The sequence below is a fragment of the Dermochelys coriacea genome, chromosome 7 (assembly GCF_009764565.3).
Source record: "Dermochelys coriacea isolate rDerCor1 chromosome 7, rDerCor1.pri.v4, whole genome shotgun sequence".
In the NCBI taxonomy this organism is placed as follows: domain Eukaryota; kingdom Metazoa; phylum Chordata; order Testudines; family Dermochelyidae; genus Dermochelys; species Dermochelys coriacea.
In genome coordinates this window covers 2,696,467-2,715,988 of record NC_050074.1, presented here as the reverse complement: position 1 = coordinate 2,715,988, position 19,522 = coordinate 2,696,467, and the positions used below count along the sequence as shown (strand labels likewise).

Sequence of the window (19,522 nt, the reverse complement as noted above, 5' to 3'; positions counted from 1 at the left end):
TGGGAGAATGTAGGCTTTGGATGTAGCATGCTGATAAGTAATTTGGCTGCCTGAAACATCTTTGAACATCTCTGCCTTTGGCCATCCTTAAAGATGATATAAATAACTTTGTGATCGTAATGCCTTTCCAAGCTCAGAAATTACTGTCACTATAACCCAAGACTTTAACACAGATCAGATCTCAGGGACACTGTGCTGCTAGTTAGGGCTATTGTATATTAGAGTGCTATTGAATATTAGAGTCAGAATTAAATAATGGGTGAAGTGGATCATGTGCAAATTAAACAGTGGATGAAGTCAGCGGTGGACAAACAGGTCAGTCAATGGTTTATTAGACCCTGCCTGTTGCAGCTGAAGAAAGAAAGGCATGATTTTACTCTCTGTCTCTCTCTATTGATATCTATATTTGTAACTATTAGTACATCTCAGCACTGGCAGCCTGGGAAAAGACTCCCAGGAGCCTGTGGAAGTTACGGCAGCCTCCAAGAGTTGCCCTGTGAGCCATAGTAATGCCTGGAACAGCTGCAGTGTTGCTGCATGCTATGTCCCCCAACCCTCCGCCCCACCCGCTGCATGCTCTTACACCAGAATATACAAGCGGGCTCCTCAGAAGACAGCCTGCAGAGGCATTCTCTCCTAGCCAGACCCAGGGCTTTCAAAGCTCCTTTCTCCCATTCCAGCCCTCAGACCCAGGAGAAAGGGGCTGGAGCACAGGTAGGAATTGCACCCATTGTGCATAACTGTGAATAAATGTAACAGATTGTTCTATTACCGATGTTCACTGCCAAATCTGTACTGGAAGCCAAGATATTTGAGTAAGTTGGGTTAGAGGATAAAGGCTGAGAATCCATTGCTACCCTGTTATAGCCATTTTAACCTTCCATCAGAGATTGATTATTTTTAAAGGTTAACAGTTGTGCAGCTAAATAAAACCTCTCTCTCTTTTGAGAAACCATTTTGTACTCTGATTTCTATTTAGAGAAAACAGTGTTTTTAGCAAACAAAAAAAAAGCCATTTTCAGTGTTTGTGGCTTCCCAGTATATATAGGGTAACTGATTGAGTTATAGGAATCAAAAAAAAAACACTATTAAAATGTACTTCAGTTTATTCTACAATCCAAATTAAATCTGTCCAGATGAACCAGAATCTGAATTCAACCTTAAATCTTGACTTAATAATAGCACCCTGGAACAAGAGAGAAGAGGCCAAACAATTTACTTTAACACTGTCTCTTGCTATTTAAACAAAGGCAAAAAGAAAACCAATTTGGTTGGGGGGGAGGGGCACATGGTACCCATGAGGAAGATGGCTGCCTAGTCCCAGACAGCGTCACTCTCCAAGTATCAATTCACCTGTAATAATTACTTTTGCAGAAAATTGGCAATAGTTTCTGTCATAAAAGATGGACATTTTCCCAGGAGATTAATTTAAACTATTGACTATGGATTCCAATGAAAAACTGAGAAGCAACAAAAGACCTAAGCCTGAATCACCTCAAACAATGGGAAGACCTCAAGGCTACAGCAGAGCCAACCTCAGGATATCGTGGCACTGAAAAAAATTCCTCACAGCCCAACTGGATTCAATCTGAAAAGATGTATGTGGCCTCTCTTAAGATATATGTGATGTAAAACCCTCACTCTCACAGATCTTGGGAGACAGCCCCCCCAATCTGAAGCAAATACTCCCCACACACCACACAAAAAAAAACACTAACCCAGGAACCTATCCTTGCACCAAAGCCCAATGCCAACTCTGTCCACATATCTATTCAAGTGACACCATCATAGGACCTAATCACATCAGCCACACTATCAGAGGTTCGTTCACCTGCGCATCTACCAATGTGATATATGCCATCATGTGCCAGCAATGCCCCTCTGCCATGTACATTGGCCAAACTGGACAGTCTCTACGTAAAAGAATAAACGGACACAAATCTGACATCAGGAATCATAACATTCCAAAACCAGTAGGAGAACACTTCAACCTCCCTGGCCACTCAGTGACAGACTTAAACATGGCAATTCTGCAACAGAAAAGCTTCAAAAACAGACTCTAACCAGAAGCTGCTGAACTTGAATTAATATGCAAACTAGATACCATTAACTTAGGTTTGAACAGAGACTGGGAATGGCTCAGTCATTACACTAATTGAATCTATTTCCCCATGTTAAGTATCCTCACACCTTCGTGTCAACTGTCTGAAATGGGCCATCTTGATTATCACTACAAAAGTTTTTTCCCCCCCTGCTGATGATAGCTCCTCTTAATTAATTAGCCTCTTACAGTTGGTATGGGTACTTCCACCTTTTCTTGTTCTCTTCATGTATAAATATCTTCCATATGTTGCATTCTATGCATCCGATGAAGTGGGCTGTAGCCCATAAAAGCTTATGCTCAAATAAATTTGTTAGTCTCTAAGGTGCCACAAGTCCTCCTGTTCTTTTTGCTGATACAGACTAACACGGCTGCTACTCTAAAACCCTGAATGGTTCACTTGGAAAATGAGCTACAAGAAACTGCCATTGTACCCAGTGAAATTAAAGAAGGAACTGCCTCCTTAAAGCTTAGGCAGGACACAGTGGAAGAAAAACAGGATAACTAAGAAAACAAATCTCAAAGAAACAGCCTTCACCTCTTGGGCATTGACAGTCTCAAGGAGAAGGATATTATCAGCTTTCTTCAGAAGCTGCTCCCTGACATATTTAAATTGGACCTCCAGCTGTCCCCATTAGATATTGAAAGGGCTCAGTGAATGCCTGGTACTTGAAGGCAGGAATCTGACAAGCCCAAACCCATCATCTGCAAGCTGCTGAAGTTCAGTAATAAAGTCATGTTAATGAATGCTGCCAGAAAAGTTGAAACCCTTACATACAAAGGCCACAACATTTATCTTTTTCGTGACTTCTCAGCTGAGCTTAACAACACAAGGGCTGCATTCAATGGCATAAAGCAAATCCTCAGGGGGACCACTGTGAGATACAGCATCAAGTACCCATCCACCTTCACTCTGGATTTAGCAGGCTCCACAAGATTTTGCAAAACCCCCTGCAAAGCATGGCAGATGCGTCAAAGACTTTGGTGCAAAATTTTGTTTCACAGTTGATTCAGTCGTCTCTAACTTCATGCAAGAAAATAAGCTCTCAGTTACTTCAGATACCATCCTTTGGGAAGCTCTGAAAGCTACTGTAAGAGGTGAATGCCACAATAAATACGAATTTCAGTAGGGCCCCTGCGATGGATGGCTTTCTGGCCAATTTCTACAAAACATTTTGTAATCAGCTATCTTCTATTCTATTCTATTCTATTCTATTCTATTCTAATCTTTCAAGGGTCTTCATTCCGAAAACCATGACTCGTAACATAAGAACTGTTTTGATTACTTTAATATTAAAGAAGAACAAAGATGATCGCAACTGTGGTGACTTCAGCTCCATTAGCTTTATTGAAAACAGATTGAAAAATAATTGCAAAAATGTTAGCGACGTGATGGGACGTCATCCTCTCATTAAATAGACAAACAGATCAGGCCGGTTTCATTAAAGGAAGATTGGCTGCTGATAATATGAGAAAAATTGCTCACTTGATCCAGCAAGCTCTGATGTCAGATGTTCCCTTCTTAACTCTAGATGCAGAGAAGGCCTTCATTAGGGCTGAATGGCCTTATCTGATGGCTGTCCTAAGAGCATTTGGATTAGGACCCATGTTCCTGAATGGAATCAGTGTATTATACACCTCTCTCCTCCCTTTGCTATCAACTAATGGGATTATTTCTCCCACAATTCAAGTAGACAGAGGGATGCATCAGGGTTTTCCCTTCTCCCCTCCTTTTTAATCTGTCTCTTGAACCCCTGGCAATGTATGTCTGCATTTAGCCATGGAAGGTGTGACTATAAAGAGGAAAGAATACAAAATCAGTTTATATGCTGATGACATTTTTGTACTATTGAGGAATTCATCCTCCTCAATCCCATCATTACTGAATGTAGCTAACATTTTCAGAGAGATGTCTGAGTTTCGCATTAACTGAAATAAATCACAAGCAATGGATATATCCAAATGTCCAGATCCTTCTCAGTTTCAGCATTTTCCATTGCAAATAAGCAAGAAAATAACTTATTTGACTGTAAAGATTTGTCCTGATCTTCCCAAAATTGTTTCTATAAATATGGACTGTACAGAAAAAGAAAATTCCAAGGATGTAGAGATGTGTCTCCTCCCTCTATCCTGATTGGGGAGAATAGAAATACCCAAAAGGAATCTGCACAAGAATTACTTGTATCATTAGCCTATTGCCTTTCAAGGTTTGTCCTTTGCTCTTTTCTCAAATGAATAGGCATATCCTGCAATTTATATGGGATAAAAAACAGCCACACTTGTCATGCAAGACCCTTAAAAAATTCTGGGCAACTGGAGGTATGGGGTTGTCAGATTTGTATCTGTATTATCTCGCATTTCAATGTGTCTTGTTTTAAGGTGGTCCACTCCAGTAGCTCTGTATGCGCACCAGCTAGGTTTGAGGTAGAAAAAAGCTTAGCCAGGCCATTCGGTTTCCTCTCTTCTTTTATATACCTTAAGAGGCTACCTATACCTGAAAGGAAAAATCCAATCTTTGCATCTACATGGGCCATCCTGCAATGCATTAAGATGGAGACAGCATCCAGTCTTACTAATTCTCTTCTCGTACCTCTATGGGATAACCCTGTCTCAGGATCAAGGCCAATTTCACACTTAAGACAGTTTAGATAGAAAAAGGATTAATAATAATTAAAACTATAATGCAAGATGATAGACTGGCCTCCTTCAAACACGCATGGAACAAATATCAGCTACTGCTGTCTCACAGTTCCTTCTTTCAGTGGCTGTGCCCAAGGATTCACAGAGGGTTAGGGGACAGTTGGCCAATTCCAACTCTCTCACCTCTAGAAGAACATGTTAAGAAATGTGGAAACAAAAGTCACTTGATAGGAATTACTTATAGGTGGCTTAGTGCTTTGCATTACCCTCTCTATCTCAGTCTCAGAGAATATGGGGAAAAGAACATAGCTTTACTGTCACAGCAAAAACCTGGGAGGATATCTGGTGTGATGTGAAGGAGACTTCAAGTTCATTATCCTTGTGAGTCTTCCAGAAGAAGGTATTAAACAGGTACTACTGGACTCCAGAACATTGTTTAATGCTAGTTTGGCAGCACACAGCGAATGCTGGAGATACAAACAGCCACATGCCAACCTTTCACACATCCTCTACAGCTATCAAAAAGTGCATTTGTTCTGAAACACCGTATTTGGTGCTCTCACAACAACTTTGTTGCTATATTTTCTTCTCCAAGCTTGTGTATTTTAGAGGGGCTGGATGAGTTGGTGTTACCAGTTAAGAGTAAGAAATGGATTACAATAACTATTTTAGTGGCCAAAAAAGATATTTTGTGAAAATGAAAATCTGCAATTCCTCCCACATACACAGAGTGGCTTAGTGAGCAATCTACTACTGCATTAATGGAAAAAAAGGACTCTGTCTAATAGCAATGTTGGGAGAAAATATGAGTCTGTCTGGTCACACATGAAACTGTTGCATACTTTTTCAGTTTAGTATATAGTTGTCCCCAGCACTCAGAGCTTGTGTTCTCACTTATTTATCACTTTAATAATTGATACCCTGCATGACCTCTAAGGGTTCAGGTTTGTTTGTTTGTTTTTTGTTTTTTTTCCTTTTCCAAGTAATGAAGGTTGAATTTGGTTGTTTATATGCTATTTTCATCTTTGACGTCTATTTATATAGATTTTGTTTCATTACGTGTTTGTGTTTTATATAAAACAATAAAAATAAGAATTTAATAAAGGAAACAGAGCTGGCCCTTGCTACGTATGACCTGTGGCTCTCATTGCCTTCCCTGATCCACCCGGGATGCCACCTCAATGCCCCATTCATCTGCTTCTCAGAAAAACATCTTTGAGCTTCCTTCTGGGCCACCCCTATCTTTGTGTAACCCTTTCCTGAGCTGGCCCACTAAGCCATGGCCTTCTCCTCACTGGTGTCTCTCCAGCCTCTTCTCAAAGCCGACCAGAAATTAGCCAGCTCAGACTCTTAGCTCTGCTGTGCTGTCTACTATCCTTTGCTGAGTAACCACATGATCCTCTCAATGTTAACCTTGTCACATTGACCCTCAGCCTGCCTGTCCCCAATGCTAGAGCTGGTCTGAACATTTTCGACTACATTTCATTTTGCCAAAATGTATTGTTTTGTCAGAGCCAAAACATTTCATGATACTGGCTTCAGCGACATTTTCAGAGCTCCTCTTGTACCCTACAGCCAGGTGGCCAGGGAACCAGTGTGGGATGTGGGGGATCCAGGTTCAAGTCCTTGCACTGTCTGATTCAAAGCTTTTTCATCCCAGGTCACTCTGAACTAGCGCAGGGCCCAAACCAGGCTCCCCCACACACCATGCTGGTGCCCTCTTCACTAGGACACACACTCGGGTTTCAATCCCCAAATGGACATTTCAACACAAGGATGTTTTCACGACCGTGTCTGAAGGGGTTTGGTTTCATTCCAGTGCAGAACGAAAACAGATTTTGAAACCTCTGAAGTTGCCACGAAAGGGAGTCGCCATCCTCTGGTTACCTCTCGCCAACCCCTACGTACTGGCTTGTGACCCCGACCTGTGTCACGTCTGCCATTAACTTGTAGATCCTTGGGGGAGGGAAGAGGACTCTTGTGAGGTGTCTCGCACACATTTCACTGCTCCACCTTATAATCAAATTACTTGGGCACGACAGGTATAATCCTGGCTGCTGCGAAATGCATTGGAGCTGTGCCACAATCTTCCCTGGGGCCAGGGTTTCACTCGTGGTGTGTAGTGGGGATGAAGAGGAACCCCAACTGCTGGCGGTTTCTGATTTCCTCTCTGGCTCCTACGCTTCCCTGCCACATTTCCGGTTTGCTGCTTGGCTGCTTTCAACTCTTGTCCATCCACCAGCTGCAGGAGCCATGGCCCCTTCATCCCCTCCTTATCCTACCCCCAGCTGCTAATGGGTAGGCAGGTCCCAGAGGAAAGTTTCTGGTGCAGACTTTTTTTTTTTTTTGCAGTTCCTTCTCCTAACCCCGCCTGGTTCAGCATCTCACTGGACGGCTGGGAGTGCAGAAGGGTAGCCAGGAGGCACACAGTGCCTTGAGTGGCTGGGAGACATAGTAGAATCAAGATCTTCTCTCCCTCTTAGGTAGCAGTGGATTCAGGGGAGTAAGAGAAAGGGGCAACTGCTCAGAGTCTGGGAGAGGGCCCTGACAAGGGGAAAGTCTGCTCAGGTCCTGGAGGTGACTGCAGGAGAGAAGTGGCTCAGGACCACAATGGAGGCAAGGGCCGAGAGAGGAAGATGTTGTTCAGGACTTGGGCAGTGGGAGAAGGGGTGTCATCAGACAAAAGGGACCATGGAAGAGGATGGTCTGAGGTGTGCAAATGAGATACCAAGAAGAAATGAGCTTCTCCACATGACACATTTGCATCATTAGAAGCTTTGGGGGCTTTAAGACTGATTGCAGGTGTCCCGTAATGCTTTCTAGGCTACAGCTAATTACCCTCCAGGAAACACAGGAAACCAAGACTGTTACCCTAATAACCCCAGACACCTTCACATTCCCCCATTTGAAGATGCAGTCTCATGATTAGTGGCATTCATTTAAAGACACTTAACATCCAGGCTTCTCTTTGATGCAAGTCCTGGAGGCAGAAAGGATCTAGGTTGACAACATAAGCAATGTACCTTCCCCTGGTTTTTATACCTTTCTCTCTAATCCTGTGAAATTGTTATGAGATGGATTTATAACATACCTACAGCTCATATAAAAAATGAAAATTAGTCCTCTATTAGTGAAACACTAATACAGTGTAATTTGCCTTCAGCTATTGTATCATATCTGCCGTGATATGGAAGGTAATAGCAGAATATGAAATCTGTGTAGCTGAATGTAACACTGCATAGGACTTTAGCTGGCAGAAGAATTCTGAGCAGGAGAAATATAGCACAAATAAAAGTATTTGTCGGCTGGATATATGCTAATAATCCTAGTTTATTGCTAAACACGCCATATATGGCAATGCAGTTTCCTTGGCAAATGCAACATTGTTTTCAGCTCTGCTCTTAACTGCTTTATTTTCAGGACTAACGTTTGTTCATGAATAAGAGGTGCAAATTCTTTATTTTCTGCAACTGTCTGTGACAACAACAAAAAAGCTGATATTGTATTGTTGATTGACATTGTATTGTTGTATTGTATTGTTGATATTCTTTGGAAGCACTGATGTGATGAATATGCTTCATACGGCATTCTGTACCGAGACACATTAAAAATCTGCAATACTTTGGAACCAAAATAAGGCTTTAATGTGACTGTTTATGATTTGTCTTCCATCTTCGGTAATAATACTCTTTATATGATCAGTGGCAACTATTTTTGAGGCGACATATGTGTGACTAGTCAGCGAAATGAGGTTTTATCCCTAAGTATGACTGTCTCTCCTCCATTGGTGAGTCCAGGACAGTGTTCCTAATGGCCACATCAGCAATAACAGCACTGAGCATTCACTGTGCAGTACACAGCACTTTATTGGATGCCTGTTTGCCAAGCTCTGTGCAAAGTTTAAATAATTCACGTGTGTGATTATCCCCATTCAGACGGGCAACTGAAATACTGAGTTGTTAAAGGAAAGTAAGAGGTTTTGTGCCTGGGACAGGGTGTATGTATCCCGCTCTTGGCATGGGGAGGGTGGGGAAGGGAGAAAAGGTGCCTGTATTGAAAAGAACCTGAATAAACCATTGATCCTCTGCAGAACATTGGCAGCTGGGCCTCTCTAATGCAGGAAGGTTGGGGCCATGGCCACACCTGCCCACATGACGAAGCAAAAAACAGAGGGAAATTTTGCATAAAATTCTTATAAAATGTCACAGTGGTTGCCGCCAGCACAACTCCCTCCAAAACACTCAACTGACATCCCAATCCATCAATTTCCCCCACATTCACAGTCACTGCTAATTATCCCATTCCCGACCTGCCTCACCCCAGAGAGTTGATTAATACCTGTGTGACGGGTTGGATCACAGAAACCCCCTTGGGGCTGCCAACTGATGTGCCAAGACTACTTCTGCCCCTGCTTTCCCTGCTAGCTTGGGACTCCAGCACCCTGTCTTGCTGAGCCAGACACACCCATCTGCTCCAACACAGACCCAGGGTCTGAACCACGTGCCCCAAAGCTGCAGACTTAACTGAAAACAGCTTAAGAAGTGTTCCTGTCTTTAACACTTAGATGCTCAACTTCCAATGGGATCTAAACCCCAAATAAATCTGTTTTACCCTGTATAAAGCTTATACAGGGTAAACTCATAAATTGTTCGCCTTCTATAACACTGATAGACAGATATGCACAGCTGCCCCCGCCCCCAGGTATTAATACATACTCTGGGTTAATTAATAAGTAAAAAGTGATTTTATTAAATACAGAAAGTAGGATTTAAGTGGTTCCAAGTAATAACAGACAAAGCAAAGTGAATTATCAAGTAAAATAAAATAAAACACCAAAGTCTAAACCTACTACAGTAAGAAAACTGACTACAGATAGGTTTCAGAGTAGCAGCCGTGTTAGTCTGTATTCGCAAAAAGAAAAGGAGTACTTGTGGCACCTTAGAGACTAACAAATTTTTTTGAGCATAAGCTTTCGTGAGCTACAGCTCATTTCATCGGATGCATTTGGTGGAAAATACAGAGGGGAGATTGATATACACACACAGAGAACATGAAACAATGGGTTTTATCATACACATTGTAAGGAGAGTGAAAAGGAGTACTTGTGGCACCTTAGAGACTAACAAATTTATTAGAGCATAAGCTTTCGTGAGCTACAGCTCACTTCATCGGATGCATATTGTAAGGAGAGTGATCACTTAAGATGAGCCATCACCAGCAGCCGGGGGGGGGGAAAGGAGGAAAACCTTTCATGGTGACAAGCAGGTAGGCTATTTCCAGCAGTTAACAAGAATATCAGAAGAACAGTGGGGGGTGGGGTGGGGGGGGAGAAATACCATGGGGAAATAGTTGTACTTTGTGTAATGACTCATCCATTTCCAGTCTCTATTCAAGCCTAAATTAATTGTATCCAGTTTGCAAATTAATTCCAATTCAGCAGTCTCTCGTTGGAGTCTGTTTTTGAAGGGTTTTTTTATCTTTTTTTTTAATCTTTTTTGAAGTTTTTTATCTTAAGTGATCACTCTCCTTACAGTGTGTATGATAAACCCATTGTTTCATGTTCTCTGTGTGTGTATATAAATCTCCCCTCTGTATTTTCCACCAAATGCATCCGATGAAGTGAGCTGTAGCTCATGAAAGCTTATGCTCAAATAAATTTGTTAGTCTCTAAGGTGCCACAAGTACTCCTTTTCTTTTTGACTACAGATAAAATCTCACCCTGTTTCAATAAGCTTCTATCACAGACTGGACGCCTTCCTAGTCTGGGCAAAATCCTTTACCCTGGTATAGCCCTTGTTCCAACTCAGGTGGTAGTTAGGGGATTTCTCATGACTGCTTCCCCCTTTGTTCTGTTCCACCCACTTACATATTTTTTGCATAAGGTGGGAATCCTCTGTCCCTCTCTGGGTTCCCACCCCTCCTTCTCAATGGAAAAGCACCAGATTAAAGATGGATTACAGTTCAGGTGACATGATCATATGTCACTGTAAGACTTCATTACCCACTTGCCAGCACACAGGTATACAGGAAGACTTATAAATAAAACAAAGCCATCTACAGTCAATTGTCCTGGTTAATGGAGGCCATCAAGATTCCAAACCACCATTAATGGCCCACACTTTGCATAATTACAATAGGCCCTCAGAGTTATATTTCATATTTCTAGTTTCAGATACAAGAATGATACAGTCATACAATTAGGATGACCACATTCAATAGATTATAAGCTTTGTAATGATACCTTACAAGAGACCTTTTGCATGAAGCATACCCCAGTTATATTATATTCATACTCATTAGCATCTTTTTATAAAATTATATAGAGTGCAACGTCACAACCTGCTCTTCCCCTCACACATGAACATCACTGCCAGTCCTTCCCACCCTCAGAATCCAGCAGTATTGCCCCTTCACCATACAGAATCTATTAGGGCTCACCCTTTGCATCCCTACCACTCTGTCCCGAGTCCGTCGATACCATCCACGGCCTAGCTCAGAGTCCGTCCATACCACACATGTCCACTCCCATGGTGGTTCTGACAGGGGAAGCATTGGGAGACCATTAACTAACTCCACTCTTTTTGTTTTGTGTTTTCCTAAAAAGCTGGACCGTCACAACAAAGGAGAAGAGGACTCCCCTGTCAAGTGGAGGTCTGAGGATGAAATGGAAGCCGAAGCAGCAAGCCTGAAGAAATATTTTCAGTAAAATCTGAGGTAAAGATTCCTAAGAGATGGTACAGATTGATTGATTGATTTATGCAGCACCCAAAACTGGCATCTTAGGGCACGTCTATATTGCAAGAAAAGACTCATGGCACTAGGTCTCAGAGCCTGGCTCCGCTGACGCAGGGCTCTGGTTGTGGGGCTATAAAATTGCAGTGTAGCCTTTCAAACTCGGGCTGGAACTCAGGCTCTGAGACCTCACAAGGGGCGAGGGTCTCAGAGCCGAGATATTAGCCTGAGCTTGAATGTCTACATTGACATGTTTAGCCCCACAAACCTGAGTCAGCTGGCCTGAGTTCTGAGACTCGGTGCCACAGGGTTTTTTATTGCAGTGCAGCAGACCTTACAGGCACAGACCCTACCCTAAGGAGTTTACAATCAAGATTACTGGGAGCAAAAAAGGCGGCAAGAGAGGGAAGGGAGAACAAGGGTCACAAAAGGATGGCCAGACAGTTTCTTGGGTTTGTTATGTATGTATTGTTGTGGCTCCATAAGAATATGCTGCATCCACTACGTTCCTTAAACACATCAGCACCAGCTTGGAGACATACTCAGCAAGCAACACCCAGGAAGCAAGACCTCGCTCACTGAAACAGGCACAATTTGCTAACAGCTTCTACCCAGTGGTGTCTGACAGGCCCCAGCTTTCCTTATATTTTACAATAGGAAATAGTCTCCATATATACGGGGTAACTTGACAAATGTTCACTTTTTAGAGAGAGAGGCCACTGTGTGCCTTTTATGCAAATATAGGTATCGTATATGCAAGTCCCAGTGCTAACCCTACTACAAGTGCTATTTTATGTTCGTAAGTCTTAACTCAGCAGTTCAGTTTCACTTTCAAAATAAACCTGCAGGAAGCTGCACATTGTGATAAATTTTCCATTGGCCCTAAAAGAAGAAAACGTTTGAAGGGAGCGGGGGAAATAAAACCAGTTTGGTAACTGCTAACGTTTGGTGCTATAAAAATTGAGATTTTTCATTTGATATCTGGAGTCCCAGATGTGGGATCCTTCCAACAGAAATGAATTGGCCCCCTGGGACCCATCTGAGTTACGCGAGGACATACAGCTCTGTGATACCTCCACACGTTTCTTCTTATCTTCCCCGTCAGTTGTTAGCATCATCCAGCACACTCGTTTCTCAGTGGTTTCTGACTGTTTTATGTTTTGTCCCATTGGGAACAGGAAGCCTGTAAATCTGCCTGCCTTGTGGCTGTGACTTGCTGCTCTGCAGCACAGCTTGGAAAATCTTCCGCTTAAACTCCACAGGTCGCTTGGCTAATGTGCGTGGCCCTAATAAGTCTTGATTGTGAGGTTTCTTAGCCACTGTGCCACTTGTTTTGAATTCCTCAGATCCTCTTCTCCATGACCTTTTCCTGGTTTTCCTCTCCTTTATTCACAAGAGGAAGATGCAATTAGAAAATGTCCGACGTAGGCAGAAAGGAAGTATTCTTAGATGATTCACATACAAACACAATTGCGCAATAACAAGAGGTTCTGTTTAGATAAGTAATTAACTTACTGCAGCATTCATGCAGACTGGGCTTTATGAAGATGGAAATTGAAAAGACTGCTTGGACCCATTTCCTTTCCAATGCAGGCTCTTTCCCTGCTGTATATTTTGCAGGGCTTCTTCCGGTCTAGTTATAAATGAAAGATTCGTTGGGATTTTCAAAGGAGTCTATGTGAATTTGGTGCCCAAATGCCATTGAAATTCAATGAAAGTTGTGTGCCTAACTAAGATTCTTTTGTGTACCAGTCAGATGAATAGATCCATAGATTTCAAGGCCAGAAGGGATCATTGTGATCATTTAGTCAGACCTCCTGTATAAGACAGGCCAGAGAATTTCCCCCAAATAATTCCTAGAGCAGAGCTTTTAGAAAAACATCCAATATTGATTTTTAAATGGTCAGGGATGGAGAATCCACCACAACCCTTGGTAAATTGTTCCAAAGGTTAATTAATCTCACCATTAAAAATGTACACTTTATTTCCAATCTAAATTTTCCAGCTTCAACTTCCAGTCATTGCATCATGTTATACCTTTCTCTGTTAGACTGAAGAGTCCATTATTAAATATTTATTCCCCATGTAGATACCTATAACTATGATCAAGTCCCCCTTAACTTTCTCTTTGTTAAGCTAAATAGATGGAGCACCTTGAGTAAATTGAGTGAGTTCCTTGAGTCGATCACTATAAGGCAGGTTTTCTAATCCTTCAGTCATTCTCGTGGCTCTTCTCTGAATCCTCTCCAATTTCTCAACATCCTTCTTGAATTGGACATAGTATCCCACCAGTGGTTGCACCAGTGCCAAATAGAGAGGTAAAACAACTGCTGTACTCCTAGTCGAGATTCCCCTGTGTTTATGCATCCTAGGATGACGTTTGCTCTTTTGGTAACAGAGTCACTTTGGGAGCTCATTTTCAGCTGATTATCCACCATAACTCCCAAATCTTTTTCAGAGTCACTGCTTCCCAGGATAAAGTCTCTGTCCTGTAAGTGTGGCCTACGTTTTTTGTTCCTAGATGTATACATTTAACATTTAGCCGTGTTAAAACGCACATTGTTTGCTTGTGCCCAGTTTACCATCCGATCAGGATTGCTCTGTATCAGTAACCTGTCTCTCTTCATTATTTACCGCTCCCCCAATTTTTGTGTCATCTGCAAACTTTATCAATGATTATTTTATGTTTTCTTCCAGGTCACTGATAAAATTGTTAAATAGTGTAGGGCCATGAACCCATCCCTGTGGGACCCTACTGGAAATACACCTGCTCAGAATCCCCCTAGAATCCTAGACTTTAAGTTCAGAGGGGGGCATCATGATCATGTACTCCGACCTCCTGCACATCTCAGGTCACAGAACCTCACCCACCTACTTCTGTAGTAGGCGCATACCTCTGGGTAAGCTACTGAAGTCCTCAAATCTTGATGTAAAGACTTAAAGTTATAGAGAATTCACCATTTACTCTAATTCGAACCAGCAAGTGACCCATGCCCCATGGTGCAGAGGAAGGCACAAAACTCCCAAGGTCTGTGCCAGTCTGAGCCAGGGGAAAATGCTTTCTCAACTCCAAATATGGTGATCAATTAGACCCTGAGCATGTGGGCAAGACCCACCAGCCAGATACCTGTTCTAACCTCAGAGCCTCTCCAACCACAGTTGTAACTCAGAAGCTCTCCATCTAATGTCCCATCTCTGTCCACTGGAGATATTTGGTAATAGTAGTCACGGAGGGACCGTAGGCAATCTCATCATACCCCTCCATAAATTTCTCAAGCTCAATCTTGAAACAAATTAGGGTTTTTGCCCCTAGTACATCCCTTTGGAGGCTGTTCCAAAACCTCATGCCTCTAATGGTTAGAAACCTTTGTCTAATGTAAAGCCTAAACTTACAGATGACCAGTTTATATCCATTTGTTTTTGTGCCAATATTGACCCTTAACTTAAATAACTCCTCTTCCTCCCTGGTGTTTATCTCCCTGATTTGCTAGGCTAAACAAGCCAAGCTCCTTAAGTGTCCTCTTGTACGGTATCAGAGTAGCAGCCGTGTTAGTCTGTATTCGCAAAAAGAAAAGGAGTACTTGTGGCACCTTAGAGACTAACAAATTTATTTGAGCATAAGCTTTCGTGAGATACAAAAGTGAGCTGTAGCTCACGAAAGCTTATGCTCTAATAAATTTGTTAGTCTCTAAGGTGCCACAAGTACTCCTTTTCTTCTTGTACGGTAGGTTTTGAGACCTATTGGTTAGCCAGTTTTTAATCCATTTAATGTGTACCATATTAATTCTAGTTTTTTAAGCAAAATGTGGTGTGCTACCAAGTGAAATGCTTTACAGGAGTCTAAGGATAGTGCATCAACACACTTACTTTTATCAATCTAACTTGTAATCTCCTCAAAAAAATGTATCAAATTAGTTTGGCAGGATCTATTCTCCATAAGCCCATGTTAACTTGCATTAATTACATTACCTTCCTTTAATTCTTTATTAATCAAGTCCCATATCAGCTGTTGTATTATCTTGCCTGGGATCAATGTCAGACTAATGTCTGATTACCCAATGTGAGATTATCTCTGTCATCCCATTTACTCTTTTTAAAATGTGCATAATATTAGCTTTCTTCCAGTCTTCTGGAACTGCTGCAGTACTCCAATGCTCATTGAAAATCAACAGTCCAGGATGTTTTAGTACTGGCAGCATGAGACCTCCAGCATGTGTCACTCAAACTGACGTTCCCCATGATCACACAGCTCTTATTCCTATTATACACATTATAAATAGGTGCAGAAGGAGGCGGTGGTCATCCTGTACCCTAGTATCTCTAGATCCTACAGTAAGGTGCAGAAATATTAAATCCTAAACTAGATAGATTGAGCCACGCACTGCAAGCAGATCCATTCGGCTACCCTTCGACCTATGTGCAGAGTTCTATTAAAGTCAATGAGTTTCTGCAAGGCAGCTGAATCAGCAGCCTAGGTCAGCCCATTCAGGTATTAGGGTCTATTCTTTTCCTTGCCTGACACCATTAAAATATTCATTAGTAGTATTCTCATTGCAAGAGGGTTTTGCCCAGGTCAAGGCTGTGCTTTTTAGCCTATGATTCCAAACACCAAGGCATCACTGTCAAACTCTTCTCCCGCCGAGTGTTTTTTCTTCCGATGCTAAAATGCTCTGAACTTAATGTAAAGTGCACATCCTTAGAACTTTTCCTCCGTTGCCCACTCCTTGGACCTTGCTTTCAGCAGTAGGAAGATTGAAAACTCCTGGCAAATTAACAAGGTCACAGAAATTTGCCTTCAGTGCTATTTTTGTTTTTGTTTTTCACCTCAGTTATCTTGGCAAATCGAAGTACACCTGGACCCAGTTTTGACTGAGATTTGAACATGGCCCATGGGATAGTCAAAAAACGCTGAATGTAGAAATTCTGGAGGCAATGAGCAGTGGTGGGGTAGGCCTCCTGCCCTGTTGTTCTGGTTAAGTGCCCGGCTATGAGGAGAAATGTCAGTTCATCAAGTTTGCTCATTTTGGCCACTCTGAGCTAATGCACTAGGTTGATTTCAAAGGGACTGCTCAGGTGCTTAAAGTTAGGTGTCTGGTTAAGCATATTGAATAGTCAGAGCTTCCAAAGTTCAAATATTACAGACGACACTGTGCCTACATAATTGTTTTTAATCATTGAAAATATTGAAACTATCTACCTAATTCACCCCCTTCTTCTGGATTTCCACCTCGTTTTCAGAGCTTTTGGCTAACTGTTTACTGCAGTGTATCTGTTACATTTTAAACTTGGCAAGTACCCTCTTCAGTCAAAGTCAAAGCGACACTTGATTTTCACTAGAGAGTGGCTTATGTGTGTACTGCAGGGTGTACGTCAGAAAGGGAAGCTCCTCTTTCACCTGCCCACCCATCCTGAGCCATTCTGCCCTGCGTGATCCAGCACTGCTCTGCTTTCCCCATGCAACACAGCTCCAGGAAGCAGGGGTAGGAATTAGGCCCGGTATTTGCCATTGCTCCTTTCATTTAAAAAATATCCCTTTGCCCTGAGCAGGTTGGGCTTTAAGTTCTCAGAGCTTCCCTATTTACCCTCAGACTTAACTTGGCCTTTTGCCATTGCACCAGCTGTAATGGCAGCTCTGTGTTAGGCATAAAGAAACCACCTAGCTGTATTTGATTGGCGATATAGTCATTGGGACGTATTATCTTTCTGCCCTGCAGTTATCACCACAGCATAAACTAATCAAATTTCCTTCATTGATCCTTTGCAGCACTTCTTGCATGCTGCCTAGAAGCTGCCTCCTGGCAATTGCCTGTCCCCTCCTAAACACACACACATACACACAATTCTGGGCCCTACCATCCTGCTCATATAAACTTGTTCATTGTAATTCTTATTCAAGGGTACAATAGGTTGGCAAAATGAGATATCACATTGCAGTTAAAAATACTCAATAGTAGTTTCTTTCCTCTCATTAATGCATTCCAGTGTCAGCACTTGCAGATGTCTTTAGGTCAAGGAGGACTAAAATAACTGCTGATGGCTTCCTTTTCTATAAGAAAGCAAAAGAAATATCATTTGAATATAATAAGAAGCTCTTAATTCTCTGCCTGCTACATCTACTAAGTGCTTTTCCACCCCTGACAGAGCAGTGTGCTTGAACATTAGACCCCTGGCCAACAGAAATATCCTGGGGGTCGCTTGAAGAAATAAATACTTTTAACATTTCCAACTGTGTGTTGTTCTATATGGGATGATAATAAGCTATTTAATTAGAGAAAGATGAGAAGATACCATTTTATTTTCACACGCGGCGCTCTATAATAGATCAGACTAACGGGATTTCAATTCATCGTCAGTCACTGTTATCCATGTGTCCTGCTTCTTTCACGGCTTTCTCTCTACTTCTTTGTATTCCCAGCTCCTCGGGACAAGCCATCATCTCTGGGACACCCCCGGCTTGAGCTGTCACTCACAGAATACTTACGACCTCGCTCCAGGAAAGATTAATCTCCTGAGAAGCTGCAAGTAGCTCAGGAGAGGACTGGAATTTAAAGCAAGGGGGGGTTCCCTTTTTAAACAATGCGCTGAGCTACTACAGCTATCCTCATTGGCTGCACATGGTGCCACTCACTGGCACATTTATTCCCCAAGGGTGAAATTCACCCCGTGCAGGGAAACATCACAAGGTCTTCACCCCTCTTCAATCCCACGTAATAGGCTTCAGTGGAACACAGTCCTGGTGCTGATCCCCTGACCAGGGGTGAATTTCACTGTGTATGAAAAAGAAGGTTCATGGCCTTCAATACATGGCTCTTCGTGATTTCTGTGGTTTCTTTATGTATAGTAATGTAAAATATCTTTCAATCAGACTGAGGTCCATGCTTCTCCCTGCTGCTCCTCCACATCCAAACTCTGCCTTATTTAATACACTACCTCAACACCCTAAATGAGATGATGTCCTCCAGCATCTCAACCTCTGGGTGAGGTTAAAAAAATGGATAAATGAAACATAAAAGAAAACTACTTTTATGGAAAAGATTTTTTAAAAAATCAGTGCTTAAGATCACAGCAGCTGAGAATTTGCTTAAAATGACTGTAGCTTGAGCCTCTCCCATCCAAGTATCAACCACTCTGTGATCAGTTATTTATCCCAATGAATTTTGCAAAATGATGTAGTATGTGAGGCAGGATGAGAGACAAAGTACTCTTCTTTACAGAGCAAACCTTAATGCAGTGTTTACATTTTAGGATCTGTTTTCAGATGCATCTCTCCAGATTTCTAACCCATCACAGGAATCTGGAGCCTTGTTAGTGGGGTAAATGTTTTGATGATCTTGTGTCTCCTGAATTTCAAAACACAGCACGCTTGCCCGAGAATAGGAGCCTTAGTCTAGCTCACTCTTTCGGACTCCGCTCCTGGAGCCAAGACAAGATATGGGATAGTCACAAGTTTCAGTGAGGTTTCCTATTTTATCTGCAGGTGAGGAAATCCTTTTATGCCATTAAAGAAGCAGTCAGCCTAAAGTGTGACATCAAAATGTCCCCCTGCATATACAGAGGATTGACAGGGATACTCTGTTGCCAACTGCTTGCTGAGCTATATGTGGCCAATCACTTTTAATTGTTTAAACACTTGAATATTTTAGGTGTCATGCCAAATACAGGATTCTTTTAAAAATATCTCCAAGTAACGCATCCTGGACACTGGGGGTGGCTCTCTGATGTAAACCCTCTCCCCTGCCCCTGCACGTGGGCAGTTTGTCTTTTCAACTTGGTCAGAGAATGGGAACTTTCTTCTCTTTCTCTGTCTCTTTCTGTCTCGGAAGGCAGAACGGCTCCCTGAGGGCGCTGGGTGGAGTTTCGATCCTGCTGTCGCCACCTCCTCCAGACAAGGTGGTGGGCTGGGCCCTTTAGGAGTGAACGGGTCCAGTCCACCTGTGTCTCCTTAACAGCCTCTTGATGGAGCCTGATAGAGGACAGCTGGTCTGTATAAAGAGCCAGAGGGGAATAGAAGTGGGAAGAGGAAACTGTGGCAGAGGTTGAAGAAAACAG

General features: G+C 42.3%; 1 protein-coding gene across 13 annotated transcripts in view; it reads left to right on the top strand.

Annotated features, from left to right (window-relative positions):
* FHIT (fragile histidine triad diadenosine triphosphatase) overlaps positions 1-19,522 on the top strand; it is a 1,103,840-nt gene that overhangs the window by 1,077,404 nt on the left and 6,914 nt on the right. For all 13 annotated transcript variants that reach the window (XM_043519701.1, XM_043519703.1, XM_043519704.1 and 10 more), the window contains one exon: positions 11,346-11,455. In XM_043519701.1, the coding sequence (XP_043375636.1) occupies positions 11,346-11,447 (102 nt within the window). In that variant the 3' untranslated portion in view covers positions 11,448-11,455. The remainder of the gene's footprint in view (positions 1-11,345; positions 11,456-19,522) is intronic.